Genomic DNA, 18164 nt, shown 5'->3' with positions numbered 1-18164 from the left:
GACAGTTCCCTGCCCTCAAGCTTACAATCTAAAAAGACATGACGCAAAAGGAGAAGGGAATGGTGGTGGGGAAGGGACCACGACCATTAAATCCTCTTTCCTTCCCCATCCCCATGTACCTAAATAGTTGTTATAAATCTCATACCTGTGCCAGTCAGAGCTATGTGTAGAAACACATTTACATCCTGCAAACACTCTCACACAATGTATGCCAACCCAGCCTGTCCAAGTATGCATCCTGTTCTGCTGTTTGGAGCCACCAGACTGGCAAGACTGTGACCTCTTTCCTCTGCTCACCCTTATAAATTGACATTGAGTCTGTCTTTTTTTCTTATCTTTCTGGTAGAAGAAGCACAGTCTCTTTCATGGGGCAGAAGGGAAGAAGGTTGAAAGGAGAGAATAACTTAAAAAAAAGTTTAAAAACCCCTGTTAACCTGAGTCACTAGTGCAGCTCCTATTTTCAATGTATCTCTTCCTCTTCCCTTACCTCTCCCCTCACTTCTTGTTGCTGACTCCTCACTAGGTGAAAAAACTCCAAGAAAGAAGTAACACAAGGTAGCCACTCATGTGACTCTTCCTATGCCTCTCATTCCTCTGACTCAGTAACAAAACGCCAATACTGTAGTAACTAAAAGCAAGAAACTCATTACATTCCTCTGAAAATAAATTAATTAGGGCCTGAGCTATTGCAAACAAGAAAATGATAATGTTCCACTTTGGCCCGGAACAGACGGGCCTTTGAAGCACCCTGGTCATGTGCGAGGGCTGCCTGGTGGGTGGAGTGCCCACACACCCGGCAGCCCTCACACGTGTTGAGGGCACCGCAGCTGCAGCGCGTCCACCAGACAAGGCGCATACTGGTGACATCACAGCTGTGCCGCCTCCAAACGGGGCAGCACAGTTGCAACATCACTGCGGCGTCACTGGTGCTTTAGGGCGCGGAACTGCACTGCAAAAAAGGAGCCGCTTCCCGGTGCTCCTTTTTTGCTCTGCAGGAGCGCTGTGCAATTTGGATGCTGCAGCGCTCCTGCGTAGCAAAGAGAGGCACTGGGGATGCACATCTTTATGGCAGTTTGTACCCCGCCTTTGTTACTGAAAAAGAACTAGTTAACAAAGTAACTCATTACTACTAACAATAATTTCAGGCTCTGGTAATGACTGATGGAGCAGCATGTTAACAGCAAGAATGGATGGAGAAAGTCCTAGTTTGCTTGAGAAAACTTGAAGATTTGCAAAAATACCAAACAAATAACAGACAAATAACAAAGAAAATTAAAAGCATAAACCAAGTAAAGGTCTAAATGATGGGAGGAGAGCAGTAAACAGAGCCTGAGAAAGAAAAAAGGCCAGTATGTTTAGGTGGAGTGCTAAGGAGGAGCAGCCCACTCTTCAAGATATTTAACTGAAATCTACTGTCCTGTAACTTCAGACCATTAGACTTGGTCCTACCCTCCAGGGCAACATAGATCATGTCTGCCTCCTCCTCTTTGTCACAGTCCTTGGGATATTTAAAGTGTGCAGTCATGTCACCCCTCTATCTTCTTTTCACCAAGCTGAACATGCCCAGCTCCATCAAACTTTCTTCATACGTTTTGTTTCCCATGACACTTATCTTCCTTCTTGACATTTTCTGAACCTGCTCCAGCTTGCCTATATCCTGCTTAAAATGAAAGGGCCAGAACTGAAGACAGTACTTCAAATGAGGCCTGACCACTGCTGAATATACGGGAATTATTACTTCCCTCAACTCAGAAACTATGCTTGTATTAATGCAGGCTAATTTTTCTTTTCATTTTCTTTTGCTACAACATCATATTGCTGGCTCATGTTCAATTTAGGATCATTATGATTATAATAATTCCAAAGTCATTTTTACATAGTACTGCTGATACATATTCCCCATCTATACCCTGTGCATGTGGTTTTTAAAGCCTGAATATAGAATTTTGCATTTGTCTCTGTTGAATTTCATTTTGTTATTTTCTGCCAACTAGGTCTTTTAACATTCTTTCCATATCTTTCCATGTGTTAGCCATCCCTGCAAACTTGATAAGGGGTCCCTCCACCCCATCATCTATCATTGATAAAAATGTTGAAGAGTAATGTCCCTGGGATACAACCCTGGGGCACTCCACTTGAGATCTCCTTTCAGTTTGAAGTACAGCCACTGATGATATTTCATTATTAATGTACTAACTGTTTCAATGCAGATACCCTAGGCCAGACCTACAAAACTGTACAAGAGCCTCTTCCTGGTTTTCCAGACCCTCCAGATCAAGCCAGATCTTCAGAAACTATCATCACCTGGAAACAAGCTCATTCTCCTGCTGCTTTGCCTCCGGGTTTGGAATACTTAAGCCAGGTCCTTTTCACTTTTAAGATTCTTATTTTAAGATGGTATATGACTACTTACAAGAGCCTGCCTTAACTGTGCTTCCACTTGCACAAAATAATTTGATGTTTCTTTCTTGTGATTCTATAATATGTTATTTTTTTAAAAAAAGAAAATCACCCTGGAATTATCACAGATGATCTTCCTTTCCTTGTAAGGTCTGCTCCGGATCTGTTTGCTGAAACCACTTTTCCTCAAAGAAACAGAATAATTCTAGATGATGCTTCTGTCAGCATCCTTGGGAGAGTTAGCAATGACTCCTCAATCTGAAGGTTTTAAAACAGCTTTGCCCAATTTGGTATCATCCTGGAAAAATAAGAGAGATCATGAAATTAAGTCTAAAACATCTGAATGATATCAGATGTGGGGAGGCTACTTTATTTAGTTTATTTAAAATATTTATATTTTGCCCTTCTACCCTCAAAGACTCCCAAGGTGATGCACAGCAAATAAAACCATTTATACTGTACATTAAAAAAAACCACATTAAAATACTCTTGAAAAACAGTATAAAACAATAAATTTGATTTTAAAACAAACAATTAAACAAATGAGGCTTCAGAACATTTTTAATATTGAAGTAGGCATTTCTAATGTCTCCATTAGAAATGCCTTCAGAAATTCTACAATCTATGGATTATAGGAAAAATAATAAAATTTCTTGCGCTAAAGCAGGGGTGGGAAATTTCACCAGAGTAAAGGACTATTTTTCATGCATCACCTTTGCACCCTCAGCAGGTAGCACCACTGTGACAAAACAAAACCCTAAGTGTCACTTCAGGTTTTATTGATCTGTTTGGGGCTTGTTTTTGGTTCCTCCCTCCTCTTCTTCCTCCTCTACCTCTGTTTTTAATGTTTATGTTGTTTTTTAAGGGTTTTTAGCAGTTTTGGGAGATTTAGGGGTTTTCAGAGGGTTGGAATAGTGGGAGCAAAACCACTGGGATTTGCATTTTGCAGTGGTTTTGATCCTAATTTACTCCCATTGCATTTTGCAGTGGTTTTGTTGGACTTTTGAATAAAGGGTGGGTTTTTTTTAACCATTTGCATGCAAAATCACTCTGATTTTTTTTTTTAAATTGTTCTGGAATCTTGGGGCATGTTCTGAGGGGCTCAAAAGCTGGAAGGAGTTTGAAGGTTCATGCAGATAATGTGCCACACTTTTTCCGCCCCAGTTTAAACACATAGAAGTTTATCACACTGGCCTGATTTCAACATTTAAAGAGAGATTAAAGCACATTTAAAGCATCCCGCAAATGAAGCGGAAATGGCGAGTAATTGTGCGAATGATTTATTGCACAAATAAAATGATATCAGAAATGTATTGTGACTGAAATCCCGAAAGTAAAAAGATGTGCATTAATGAGTCTTTGTGACTACTTTAATGATGGGTTTTGTGCAATGTCATGTGAAATCGTTATGCATTACGTGATTTTTCTGGGATATTCACGGGATAAACTCCCGATCTCCTTTGTGAGATAAACTAGACAGTTTCAGCCACCCCTGTTTCACTCGCAAGACATGGAAAATTACATAGCCCCACTTGTCCTACGGACAGGAACATAATTAAAGGTAGATGTTCATTCTGAATTCTTAATAGAATGCTGAAAACTGAACACCTTCAGAACTACAAAAGCATAATTCTCATTTTCTGTTCCCCCTTCTCCCAAAGTGAGTTTTGCTCAGCATCTACCCTGGTGAAAAATCCTAGAGAATTTAATAGTTTGCTTGTCACTTTAGCATATGTTGGTGGTCCCAATAAAGGAATTGCTTAATAAATATAGGATATTTTCTCCTAACAGACTAATGCAATCACCTATAGGTGTGTGTGTGTGTGGAGGAGGGTCATGGTGTAGAGAGACATGATACAAGGGTTTAGAGAACAACCTTTCTTGGGCTCTGTTGCTATTGTCTTGGCTTTCTCACAAAGACCCTGCTTATTTCCATCTGATATTCTGCTGCAGGCTTAGAGTAGTCGAATGAAAAAAGCTAGCTTTGAGGATTTTCTGAAAACCTCAACTTTTGATTTATAGCTGGACTGAACTCTAGTGAAATCAGATCTAAATTATGAAGCCTTAGAACTCCTGTCACATCATCATTGCACTCAGATCTAAGGCTTCTTCCCTTGGAATATCATATCTGATCAAACACTTCCAAATACTCTGTGGAAATTGTTAATAGAAAGCCTGCTCCAAAACAAGGGCAAAGCTCTTTCATAAAGCAAGGAGGGATTTGTGTGTGTGTGTGTGTGTGTGTGCTTTTGTCTTTTTGAGAACTGAACTTAGAGTTTGCCCCAATTTTATTCCTGCATTTTCTATACCCTGAAACAGAGAAAAAACCTTTATACAGTCAAAGGGACCAACCTGAATATTCCCCAAAGTTTTTATGCCTATGGTGTTTTTTGAGAGAGGTATTTTCTTTGCAATAATGTTTCTGATTCTAATGTTGTTTCCTCTGAATGTTGCATTTCTATAACCACACAAACACACAGAGGAAAGTCATACTCTGAATTTTTTACCTGAGCTAAAACTTTGTATTCCTGAATACTCAGCTGCTCTGTATGTCTTACAAATCATGTCAGCATAAGAGGCGATGGTGTGATAGGATTCTCTTATCTGCTTTCCAAACTGAACAGAGGAAATATCTGAGTTCAGGAAACACCAAAATCATAAATCTTACATTTCATCAAATAGGGGTTTCACATTAAGGATTTCTTTATAAGATCACATTGCAGTGGCAGAGAGTATCATGCTTGCTCACTCAGGGCTGAACTTTGTTACAACAAATTTGTACCCAATATCAAAATGGTTAGCTTGGCTTTGGATATATCCCTGAACCCCAAACTGCATCTTGTATTGTGACCAAGACATGAGGGCAAACGTCCCCATCTTCAAAAAAGGAAAAAAAGAGGATCCAAACAATTATCATCCAGTTAGTCTGACATCTATCATGCCAGACAAACCTGATCTTTTTTTATATATGAAATTACCAGCTTGTTAGATGAAGGGAATGCTGTGGATATAGTATATCTTGATTTCACTAAGGCCTTTGACAAGGTTCCCCATGACATTCTTGCAAACAAGCTTGTAAAATGCGGGCTAGACAAGGCAACTGTTACATGGATTTGTAATTGGTTGACTGACCGAAGCCAAAGGATGCTCAACAATGGCTCCTTTTCAGCCTGGAGAGAAGTGACCAGTGGGGTCTCACAGGGTTCTGTCCTGAGCCCAGTGCTATTCAACAGCTCTATCAATGACTTGGAGGACAAAATTGGGGGCATACTTATCAAATTTGCAGATGACACCAAATTAGGGAAAGTAGCTAATACCCCAGAGGACAGGATCAAAATTCAAAATGACCTGAATAGACTAGAAAGCTGGGGCAAAGCTAACAAAATGAAATTTAACACAGAGAAATGTAAGGTACTGCACTTAGGGCGGAAAAATGAAACGAACAGATATAGGATGGGGGACACCTGGCTGAATGATCTACATGTGAAAGGGATCTAGGAGTCCAAGTAGACCACAAGTTGAACATGAGTCAAAGGTTAAAATGCAGTTTTAGGATGCATCAATAGAAGTATAGTGTCTAGATCAAGGGAAGTAATAGTGCCACTCTATTCTGCTTTGGTCAGGCCTCACCTGGAATACTATGTCCAGTTCTGAGCACCACAATTCAGAAAGGATGTAGAGAAACTGGAGCATGTCCAAAGGAGGACAACTAGGATGGTGAAGGGTCTGGAAACCATGCCCAGTTGACCATACTTCTGAGACGACATGAGAGCACATTCCTCGCATATTTTTGACAGGACTGGGAATCATAAGGCCTTCTGGAGCATATCCAGGGGAGGGAGACCAAAATGGCAAAAGGTTTGGAAACCATGCCCTATGAAGAACAACTTAGGGGGCTGGGTATATTTTGCCTGGAGAAGAGAAGGTTAAGTGGATATATGATAGCCCTGTTTAACAATATTTGAAGGTATATCATATTGAAGATGGAACAAGCTTGTTTTCTGCTGCTCCAGAGACTAGAACATGGAATAATGGATGCAAGCTACAGGAAAAGAGATTCCACCTCAACATTAGGAGGAACTTCCTGACAGTATGGGCTGTTCGACAGTGGAACACACTCCCTCAGAGTCTGGTGGAGTCTCCTTCCTTGGAGGTCTTTAAACAGAGACTAAATGGCCGTCTGTCGGGGATGCTTTGAATGGGAGTTCCTGCATGGCAGGGGGTTGGACTCGATGGCCCTTGTGGTCTCTTCCAACTATATGATTCTATGACTCTATGATTCTATTATTCTATGACCAAAATCATGCTTGAAACAACATTCATTCTGTATCTCAGTAGAACAAAAATAATTCTGTATCCCAGTAGAACAAAACACAGTGAATGCTATTGGTACATCAGTGTTGAATCAATACAGACTCATTGCTAACAATGGCACTACAATATAAGACACAAGAATGCTGTGCACATGATTGTGTCTGGGTAATCAGTTTGGAACCATATTTGGTTATTCAAATCTGGGTCAGATTTGATCCAGATTGATCCATACCAATTGAGACAGTAGAATCCTGTGGAATCCTGTTTTTTTTTTAGTTTTGTGAGGCACTAGAACATTCTATCTGAATATTATAAAACGCTATCCCAGGATTCCATGGGATTGAGCCATGATGGTTAAGGTGAAACAATGGTGCTTTAGTTCTGTAAAGTGAATGGGCCCCAGATGTTTTGAGGCAACTCACATCCAGAGTTATACTGCAGGGGGCTGGGAGATTCTTCTGGCCAAGCATAATTGGAAATGAAATAAATTGCCTGTCAGGATCACACCAGAGGCCCATCCAGAGCTGAAGGAAAACCACTTTCCTTTCATACGTGATTTGTTTTAAATGTTCTGAATACTATCAAAGGTTTAATTTTTTTTTAAAAAAATAGCTTTTTTGTGTTTTTGTATTATTTGAATGTTTTCCTTCTCTCCTCTGCTTTCTCTGTCATCCAACAGACAAAGACCTTTTTATTTAGAGGCCTTGGTTGTTTGTGGGATCAAAATGTCTTGGAGGCATCAGATCCCATCTGATCTTGGAAGCTAAGCAGAGTCAGCCCTTTTTAGTAATTGGATAGGATATCACCAACAAATACTAGATGCCGTAGGCTTATTTCAGAAGAAGAAACTGGCAAAGCCACCCCTGAAATTAATGGGGTCACAGTTGACTTGTAGGGACATACACAATAGACACCTAAAGTGAGATATAGACTTTAATGAATGGATTAATTCAACCAAATTTCATACAGTTAGTTTTAGGAATGAGGGTTAGGTTAGCACTTGTAAATTTTGGGAAGGGGAGGAGGGGAGACTGAAACCTGCTGTCAGCAGAGCATTCAGTATTCTTTGTTCTTGCAGTACAGGTGATTTCTCAGGATGCTTTGCTGCTGAGAGTATCCCACCTTTGGTCAGAGAACGTCCATTTGACACTGACTCTTAATGTATTAGAACAAACTCTGGTGATGCAATGTCCTTGCAATTTACCCCTGCTCATTTCCTTTCTTATATGAAGCCAGACACCACAAAGGAAATTGATCTAAAGTGCATTACTAATACAGTACTTTACTTTGTTCTCTGTACCTTATTGGCACTTTATTGTGTTATAGAGAGCAATCTCATTTATTAGTGTCCAAAACCAATCAAGAGGAAAATCTCTAAATATTTTCAGCTTTCCTAAAGTTTATGTTGCTTTATTTATTTTCATTTCTGAACAGTTGGACCAGATAATTATTCATCAGCAAGTGGAGCTTCTTCAAGGTATTACATGTGCAAATCCAGATATTAAATTGCAAATGGCAGAATGTGTCTGTTTATAGTCCATCACACGTAAGTTCCATTTCTGCATTAATTTGCAATTTTAAAAAAAACTTCATGAAAAATCATTTTAAATTCATATTTTATAAATGTGCATCTTCAAGTAAATTTTCATTCAAAATGTACTTTTAAAACTGTAGTTTGTCAGAACTATTTTAGCATTAGAGTATTAAGAATACATTTACACTACACTGTTGTAGCAGTCTGATGCCATTTTCACTGTATAGCTGGATCCTGTTAGATCCTGTGTGGTGGTTGGTTGAAATGGTTGATTGACTGGTAATTTAGGGCTGAGAATTCAAACAACAAATCCCAGGATTCCCTAGGATGTGGACATGAAAATTAAACTGGCATTGAATTGTCATAACAGTATAATGTAGATATGCTCTTATTAGCTGGGTGGCTTAATAAATTCACACGAGTCCACTGGGTGCAGATTATATCAGTTTGTGTTGGATCAAACACTTCAGACATCCTTAGCTTAAACCTAACAAAAAACCTGTTCCAATCCTATACTGGAAAATCATGGGAACAGTCCATCGGTAGCCCTTTCATATTACGTAATTCCAACATTATGATTCTACTTTAATTCTCTATCCTATGGAGTCTTGGGGTTTCTAACTGGGGGAGACACTAGAGCTCTTGAGTGAGAATTTTAAATTCCTCTCCCTAAACTACCAACAACAAATCCCAGGATTCCCTAGTTGGAATCACAGGGCTATAAGTGTGTAATGTGAAAGGGTACTTGAAGAAATAGTAGCCTGAATTCTGTTGGTTAGTCTTGAATGGCATAGACATATTGAATCAATTATTTAACAAGTGAGTCAACACATAAGTAAACCTGTAGATTTAGTTAGTACTCTAGTTAAGACTAGCAATCAGATTAAGATTTTTATTTCCGTGAAAAAGAATCTACCACATATTTAATCCTTCCACTAAAATCAAACATATCTAACAGTTCTTAGCATTATGTTTCATGTGTACTAATCACCTCTGTCATCATTTACAACACAGAGTTTTGCATATTCACTTAGAAAGTGAATCCAGTTGGACATATACTCAGGAAACCATCTCTACAATTACAGCATAGTGCATGTCCAACTGGACTCACTTCTAAGTGAGTATTCAGAGGTCTGTGTTGTAAATGATAGAGGTAATTAGTACATATGAAATATAATGTTAAGATATTAATTCAAAATGGCCATCCATATATAGATCAAATATATATCTGAGTAATTATGATGACACTTAATACATTTCCTGGTGTTTGTCTTTCTTTAGTTATACTGGGGACTGAGACCTGTAGCAAGTATGAAATAAAAAACCACATGGGACAAAGAGTGTACTTTGCAGTAGAGGAAAATGGCTGCTTTGATCGCAACTTCTGCTCACCATTACGGGCTTTCACCATGAGGATTATGGACAACACTGGTCGAGAGGTGATCACTGTAAATAGACCTTTAAGATGTAATAGCTGCTGGTTTCCATGTTACCTGCAGGAGGTTAGTAAATCCTAGTAACAATCCATTTTATCTATTCATCCAGATATTGACAAAGTTTTAGCCCTGGAAATCAATCCTGGTGTCCCTTCAGCTGAAAGCAGTTCAGTGCAGAGATAGCATGTCTGAACTTATGAGAATGAGCATTCCACTTATCCTGTTCTATATTCTGCATTTATCCCATATTTATCCCTTGTTCTATGTTCTGCATTTATCTCATAGCCTCTCTAAGTTGTAAGATGCCCTTTGGAATTTGCAAAATGGCTATTGACTCTTGAAAGAGCAAAAGAGAGGATAATTGGGGACATGAGAGCAAGTAGTTTCTGAATGTAGTCATGACCTTGTAAAGTTTGAAGGGTCATTTCCACTTGCAGTTTTCTTTGGGTTGGAAACTGGACTTGTGCAGAAGTGCATGGAGCTGAAAATGCAGTTCAAATCATTTTTAACAAACAGGCATGGAAGACAACAAACAAAGAGAAAGGCAGGTACTGTTCCTATCTCTCATGTAACCCATTTAATCTGAGTTAATTCATTTGAAGTGGGTATGAGCTGTTGGAAATTGTGTTTCAAGGATTTGTTATTTTGCTAGCCAGGGAAAATGCATGGTAAGTCAACTGTGACTTTAGTCCTGGCAATACTCTGTTCTAATTTCCCACTGTGTTGTACTGTGTATTGTTAGAATTAGTTCAACTCTATTAGTTAACTATTCTGGTTTATATTTTCTGCAAACATTATTCTGGTTCTCTGAATATTATATTCCTTATTACAGTATTCTTTCTAAGGCCTTGTACATACCTCTTGGAAAGTCCGGGCTGGCAGAGGCTTGTTTTCCTGTGGAGGGACACCGCAGCAGCCGAACTGCCCTGCCTCCCTCCACCCCCAAAAGAACCCAGAAAAAACGGGTTCTTTTTGGGTCACCGTGTGGAAGTCACGAGTGCGCCAATGGCACACTCGTGACATAAGCGATGCACAGCAACGTGTATAGGCTGCGCATCGTGTACACCAAGATGCTGGCACCCATGTAGACAGGACGCTGCCATTAGGCCGCCGCCATGCCAGGCTAGGCTTAGAGACCATGCTGTTGGTGCATGGTACCTAATCCTAGTATCACCGGCGGCACGGCGCTTTGGGACCATCTGTCCCGGGCCAAAGTAAGCTAATCTTCTTACAAAGTTGTGTATGCTTTATTCCAAATTTCCTTTGGTACTAAATCCAGCACTTTGCTTTTTGGTTTTTCCTATTGTTTGAAGGATTCTGGTCTCAGACTCTGGGGCAGCAGGGTGTGGCTTTGTTCCTTGATAGTCTGGGAGCCCCCTGGGTTGTTTGGAAAGAATGGTATCAGTCTACCTTGCAGGGTTGATGTTACACCCTGGAATTCCTTTTAAATTCTCTTTCCATTGAACGTCTACAGAGTAGTAAGGTTGTGTGAATTTGTACTACATCTCCCAGAATTCTCAGTCAGGGGCCATCCTGGTTGGGGATTCTGGCAGTTATAGTCAAAAACTGTAATGTATATTCTGCCTATTTTTATTGTTTTGTTTATAATTCAGATATGTTGGTAAAGCAACTACCTTTGTAAATTACATCTTAGCATACCTTTTCTCCTTCTCCTCCAATAGGTGGAAGTTCAGTCTCCTCCTGGGACCACAGTTGGCTATGTTGTACAGACATGGGACCCTCTTCTCCCTAAATTCATGATCAGGAATGAGAATAATGAGGATGTCTTAAAGATAATAGGCCCTTATGCGACATGTGGTTGCTTTGGCGATGTTGACTTTGAGGTACTTTGGATAACATTCCTTGATGTTTGATTTGCCATTGCTTGAATCTCCACTGAATATCTTGCGCAAAACATTTCAAGACACAAAATTAAAAATTCCTCACCAAACTAACTGGTGCTATATTTAGCCCAAGATCTTTTTCAACACTGGTGTAGCAAGAGGATGGACAAATTGTGGCCTGCAAGCTATATTCCATTGATGGATCCTGCTTTTCTGGCTTCTAAAGCCCCCCACTAGTCCCCCAAAGCCTCCCAGGCCCCTCAGGAGTATCTTCCCAGATCTCTGACAGAAAAAGAAATGCCAAAATAGTAACTAACAATATGCTGCAGGAAAGGATACAAAAACAGCTCTTCCTCATCCAATGCACAACCAAATTATTCTTAGGTTTATTCTTATTCTTAGGTTTTGACAGTGCTACTCACATCCATGGGCAATCAGAGGGAGATTAACAGTTTAAGACTTGATAGTGTGATACAACTCTTCAAGTTAAATTCTTGTACAGAAAGAGAAATTCTGCATGCTTTGGCCCCTTTTTTTCTTTTTTGAAATTGAACATGCTTGTGGGCAGGTTGAAACTGAAATTCTGACAGCATTCAGGAAAAAAACCCACTGAATTTACAGAATGGATGAAAGCAGAATAACAAGTATGTATTTAAAATATCTTTAGTTTTTGTCTTGCTTTACAAACGATTAATGTTACTAAAAAGAATAACCATAATGGTTAGATTAAATTAATGTTTGCCTACAGTTCACTGGAATCTTCTTGTCAGTCTAGGTTATACTGTATCTAAAGAGAATACCTAAAAGGAGCTCCAGTGTCTGTGAACCATCAGTGCATTAGATTTAATCCTATGTATTCAAATATTTGAAGAATGTTCTTCATTAATTCCTTTCCACTCTTATATATGTTTTTTTTCTCTTTGTAGGTAAAATCTATAACTGATATGTCAACAATTGGCAAGATTTCCAAGTATTGGTCTGGATTTGTCAATAACATCTTCACCAATACCGCAAACTTTGGTATTCAGGTCCCTATAGATCTTGATGTAAAAATCAAGGCTGTAATGATTGGTGCTTGCTTTCTTCTAGTAAGTATATACTCTAAAACACAAAGTCTTCCCATTCTTGATCCCTCCCCATTCTCAACATGTCCAAGGCAATATTCTACACTGTAAAGCATTAGCCTAAACATATCTAGATTTCCCACCTCCCAATTGAACCACATTATCTAATCTCTACTTAGGCCCAATACAGATGGGCATGAAGGGTTGGTGAGATGCCATCCCTTTCTGACCCGGATCATTGCCGTAGCAACCACATAGCAATAGAAATAGCAATAGCAAGTACATTTCTATATTGCTTATCAGTGCACTTAAGCACTCTCTAAGTGGTTTACAAAATGTAAGCTAATTGCCCCCAACAATCTGGGTACTCATTTTAATGACCTCGGAAGGATGCAAGTCTGAGTTGAGCTTGAGCCCTTTCGCTGATATTGAACTCACCACCTTATGGTTTGTGAGTGAGTGGCTGCAGTACAGGCATTTAACCACTGTGCCACCACACGAGCACGGCAATGATCCACTGTAAAAAGGAGCTGCAAAATGCAGCTCATTTTCACACCACTGCCAAGGCACCTTGGAGTGGTGCGGTGATGTCTCTTGTGTGCCGCTCCATTTGGATGCAGCGCACAAGGCACGTCATCAACGCGCACACTGTCTGAACGTGTGAGTGCCCAAAATGGCACTGGGAGAGCATGGAGTGTGGGGACGCTCCACTCTCCTGAGCCATAATTTCAGCCCCAGGCTGCCACAAAGCGGTGTTCTGTATTGGGCCTTGGTGTCCCACAGTCAAAATAACCCTGTTAGGTTGAAGGAAATGGACCTACCCAATAGGTTTCTTGACTAAGTTGGATTTCTTTCAACCCAGGTTTCCTTAGACCTAAGGCAATACTGTGGACACTGCAACACACTGGCTACCATAATCACCATGTTTCACTCATATTTATATCTTGAATCTAATGAATATTCCTAAACAATTATTTGTTCTTAGAATATGATTTGCTGAGATTTCAGTTTTCTTAATTTAACACTTTTACATTGTATAGTAATATAGCTCACACTAGGTGACCATACTGTCCTCATGAAGTTTTGGTTAAGATTTGTTTGTGAGGAGGCAATTTTAAATGCCTTTAGATCTGAAGCTTCATGTGACAATCAGTGGCAGAACTAACAGCCTGCTGAAACCATTTCATCATGGTGGTTTGAGCATTGGACTATGACTCTGAAGACCAGGGTTCTATTCCCAGCTCAGCCATGAAACCCACTGGGTGTTCTTGGTCACGTTGCACTCTCTCAGTCTCAGGGGAATGCAGTGGCAAATCTCCTCTGAACAAATCCTACTAACAAAACCCCATGATAGGATCACTTTAGGGTTGCCATAAGTTGGAAATGACTTAAAGGCACACACCACCACCACCACCACCATATAGTCATGTCTTTTTAGATTGTAAGCCCGAGGGCAGGGAATCGTCTAACTAAAAGATTGTATGTACAGCGCTGTGTAAATTTACAGCGCTTCATAAATAAAGGTTAATAATAATAATAATAATAGTGCTCCCTCAATAGATTTTTTTTTAAATGTCATAGCTGTTAAATTTGTATCTTACAATTAGCATGCTTTTGTGTCTGATTCATTACTGGAAGGTAAGCATGGACTTAATTAACAAATCTGATTGATAAAATATGTGTCTCTGAGCAAGTCCCCCTGTGGAAGGACAAATGAGGTAATCACTATATGAATAGTTACATAGTGTCAGGAATAAATGACTGAGATCCTTCACCAAGCAGGCAGGCCATAATGATCCCTGCATGCAGTTCCACATTCTCCCCACATCCTGGCAGTTGTCAGATCCCAATGTGAGAACCTACTCCTACTTACAAGTGGAAAGCAGAGGGAGATAGGATGCAGTTCAGACGGTGAAAAAAGCAGCTGTCACAAATCAGAGGGGAGAAGAAACAAAGGTGTATTCACAGATGGAGCACACACTTTCATTTTTTCCTTCCCCTCAGAGCCCAGAACAGACTCATCATCATCATCTAAATTGTCTCCCCCCTTTCTCCCCCTTCCACTGGCAAACAGCAGCTGCAGCTTCTGTTGGGGCTTTACAGCTGTTGGGTAGAAGTTCTGGATGCGACATGAAGGGCTAGATAATATGCAGATATGCAATGTTTACACATGTATATGCCACTAACAGAATGCTGCCCAATGACTCCAAAGATAAGTATGCTTTGAAAGCAGTAGATTAATTTCTGTACCAAATATACATATGGTGTCAATAATCTGCCTAATCTTCATTTAACCTCTTGTAGATTCCAGTTTCAAATACTCTGTTTTTATTCATCATCGATCAAGGCTATCCAGAGGTGTTCTAGGCAGTTCTCCATGCCTCCCACCATTGACTTTTCTGACTACGGTCACTGGGAGTTGCAGGCAATAATAATAATAAAAAAACATGGAAAGCCACATATTCTCCACCCTTGTTTTAGACCAGGGTGGGCAACTCCAGAGGGTAATGTTTTGCTCACTGTGCCCACTGGTTCATTTCAGTTTATTGGAAGTGTTGTAATGTCACTTCTGGCTGCCATTTTGACTGATAATCAGCAGAATTTTTTTGGATTTTGGGGAGGTTGGAGAGCTCCAAGTGTTAGGGGGAAGTAAACCACCAACCACATTTGTATACAGCTTGGGGAGGGGGGCATCTGGCTGCAGATCACACTTTGCTCACCCATGTCCTTGAGCTTATCCATTAAATGTTTCTCTTTGAAAGAAAATGGTAATTTCCTTCTCCAGACCAAGGCAGCTGACCTCAAAGACAAAGCATTTGACTAGTCAGTTTTCTCAAAACTTCCAAAATGAATGGAAAACGTATTCTGCCATTTAATACCTCTACCACTCCAGATTCGTGACTGCTTTAATTTGAAAAAGGGATGGGTAACTGTCACAAGACTGAGATTCATTGCCTAGCAGAGGGTCCAAAATAGCAGAAGCAATGCAAGCATGGTGAAAAAGGGGGAAAAAAAAGTTTATTTCTGCAGAAATAGGTCCACCTGGAAAGGTCCAAAGTAAAACAGCTGAATATTTCTCAGAATCCATCTTTTATATCTTTCTTTACAACTTGAGACATTAGCATCTTAGATAAAAGCACATCCTCTCTGTATACCATTCATCAACACCTTTGGACTGACCTGGAGGTGGCTATGTTTGGTCTAATCTGTTTATCACAATACATTGTATGTGAAACTCAATCAACAGGAACTTTGGATGTTTACAGCAAAGACTTTGTCACTTAAGCGAGGAATTTCTTGATTAACACTTGTAAATCAAAGATTAACACGTGTAAATCAAAGAGAAAGTCCCCTTCTTAGCTATATGCTAAACTGAAAGAAGAAGACAGGTGTGTAAGTAACAAAGGTCACCTATTATCTACTTGACCTTTTCATTTTCCAGTCATGGAGATTTCTGGCCAATGAGTACAAAAGGAATCAGGAATTTCTAAGAGCGAGAGATTCCCTTTTTTATTATTTTCTTCACGTAATTGCATGTTGGCCAAGGGTCAGTTTGTCCCCCAGGACCTCTTGCAAGTTGCCCCACCATAGCAAGCACAAACATTTGCTGTTGTTTTTTGCAGTCCCACTCAAAATGACAATTTGCCATTCTGAGAGGGACTGCAGTGGTATTTGGTAATAATATAGGGTTCTATGAGGCTTGTGAGGCTGGCAATGTTTTTTCATGTTTTTGTAAACTGGAGTGCTTTCTGCATGGTTTAGGAACAAAAATTGTCCCTCAATTATGTCAGGATTTTTTTTTTAATTGGGGGAATGGTGGGAACTTCAGGCTCTACAAAATGGGATCCATGAAGGGTATGTGGTCCCCTTTACCCACTCCTGATTTAGAAGATGTCAGTCTTTGCATTTTCAAATTTACAAACAGTCCAGTGTTCTGTTGGAGTAGGCTAGCTAGACATTTCTCCTGCTGCATCAAAAATGCTGTACAATTTTAAATGTTGAAAATTTACGCAGTGAAATACATCACTTGGCTCTAGCACCTTCCAGGGTGAAACCTATGCATTTTTGTTGAGACTAAGTAAGTTGGTTCCATGTGCATTCCATGCTCCCTTTTCCCCTGCCCCCACAAAATGGGGCCTTGATGTGATAAAGTTGTATAATGGCCTATCCAATAGCTCATCTTTTTCATCCAACAAGTCTGGTAATAATATTTTCCAATACCTATTCATCTCTGATTGCTTCCAGGGCTAAACTGTCTATGCTCAGAGGCACCAAGCAGAGGAACTACTATATTATTATAACAATAATTTTTACAAGTCTTCAGTGTAATGAAACCCTACAAGTCAGTCCTTTGATATTAATTGTTCCCTTTTTGTATCTTCCGCATCATTCACAGTTTATTTATTTGTAGGATTTAATGTTCTTTGAGAACTCCTTGGATGGATTGTAATAAGCAAGATGATTGGAACAATAAAATATGCAAACACTTCAGTAAGTAAGAATGCAACATAAATTGCCTTTGCTTTGAAGACTTATACATAAGGCACTTCCTAATTCTTTTTCATTTTTTTACAGCACTCCCTTGAACTCTGGATATTTCAAACTGTACAATCCCACGGGTATTTTTTTTTTTTTTTTTGGTAAGGGGGAATGAGGTGGTGAGGGCAATGATCATATTTATTAAATTATAACTTCTGTAAATAATTGTTTTCTCATTTTAATTGTGTGGATGGATGCCAAATGTGAAAGAGGGAGGAAGGGTGAGTGTGCAGTGTTGCTTTGGAGTACTGCAATTCTCTGTGGACTCGTTTGATGTCATTGCGTCAGAAAGCATGAAAGATTAGAGCTAAGACATGCAGTTTCACTGATTAAAAGTCTTTACTTACAAACCTGTTTGAAGTTTTGCAAGTGTTGGTCCCAGCTATTAGTCGGAAGAATAAAGACAAGGGGAAAAAAGGATCCATTTTTTTTTTCATTTCATCCCAATAAGCTTTCAGTTTTAGAGTTCAGTTATCACTAACAAACAAAGACATCATCATTTAGCCACTGAAAAGGCTGAACTTAGATGTCAGTAGGGATGCTGGAGGGTGATGGTGTTTGTTTTCCAGATTTAAAGAACACTTAAACAACACAGTTAAAATGTCTAGGCTCACTTATGGCAGTTGTCTGTTTCCTGCAATGGGTGATGCATCTGAAGGTATGAAGCTAGACCATATGACACACACATGGCAGCAATAATGACTTCTCAAAAGTTCTCCAGTTATTTTCTAACTGCATACAACCTATAGATAGTTATGGTAAGACTAGGGTCTTCGATTAGGATGTGGAAAAATCTCACCATTGCCAAACTTTTGGTAATGAAAAGCTATCTTTATGAGGCAGCCTGTCAGGGGTTCTTCACTTCTGCAAGAGATTTTGCTTTAATCTCGAGATTACCTCACCCAGCATTTAGTTCATTTTCTACATTTTGTAAAAAATGTCTCCCTACAAAATGACTGCATTTTCCCTTTGTGTAGTTATGCACTTGTATGTATGTGCACACAAAAACACACATACACATATAGAGCAAACA

At 39.6% G+C, this 18164-nt stretch overlaps 1 protein-coding gene across 1 annotated transcript in view; it reads left to right on the top strand.

The window, feature by feature from the left end:
• Positions 1 to 17231, top strand: part of PLSCR5 (phospholipid scramblase family member 5) — a 19820-nt gene extending 2589 nt beyond the window's left edge. The window contains exons 2-8 of the mRNA XM_042459149.1: positions 2211 to 2362; positions 8149 to 8191; positions 9530 to 9750; positions 11367 to 11528; positions 12455 to 12616; positions 17004 to 17083; positions 17168 to 17231. Coding sequence (XP_042315083.1) covers positions 2211 to 2362; positions 8149 to 8191; positions 9530 to 9750; positions 11367 to 11528; positions 12455 to 12616; positions 17004 to 17042 — 779 coding nt within the window. The 3' untranslated portion in view covers positions 17043 to 17083; positions 17168 to 17231. The remainder of the gene's footprint in view (positions 1 to 2210; positions 2363 to 8148; positions 8192 to 9529; positions 9751 to 11366; positions 11529 to 12454; positions 12617 to 17003; positions 17084 to 17167) is intronic.
• The last annotated feature ends 933 nt before the right edge of the window (positions 17232 to 18164 follow it).

Source organism: Sceloporus undulatus, chromosome 3, assembly GCF_019175285.1.
Source record: "Sceloporus undulatus isolate JIND9_A2432 ecotype Alabama chromosome 3, SceUnd_v1.1, whole genome shotgun sequence".
Lineage (NCBI taxonomy): Eukaryota > Metazoa > Chordata > Lepidosauria > Squamata > Phrynosomatidae > Sceloporus > Sceloporus undulatus.
The sequence above is the reverse complement of the archived record's forward strand: the minus strand, read 5'-3'. Positions and strand labels throughout refer to the sequence as shown.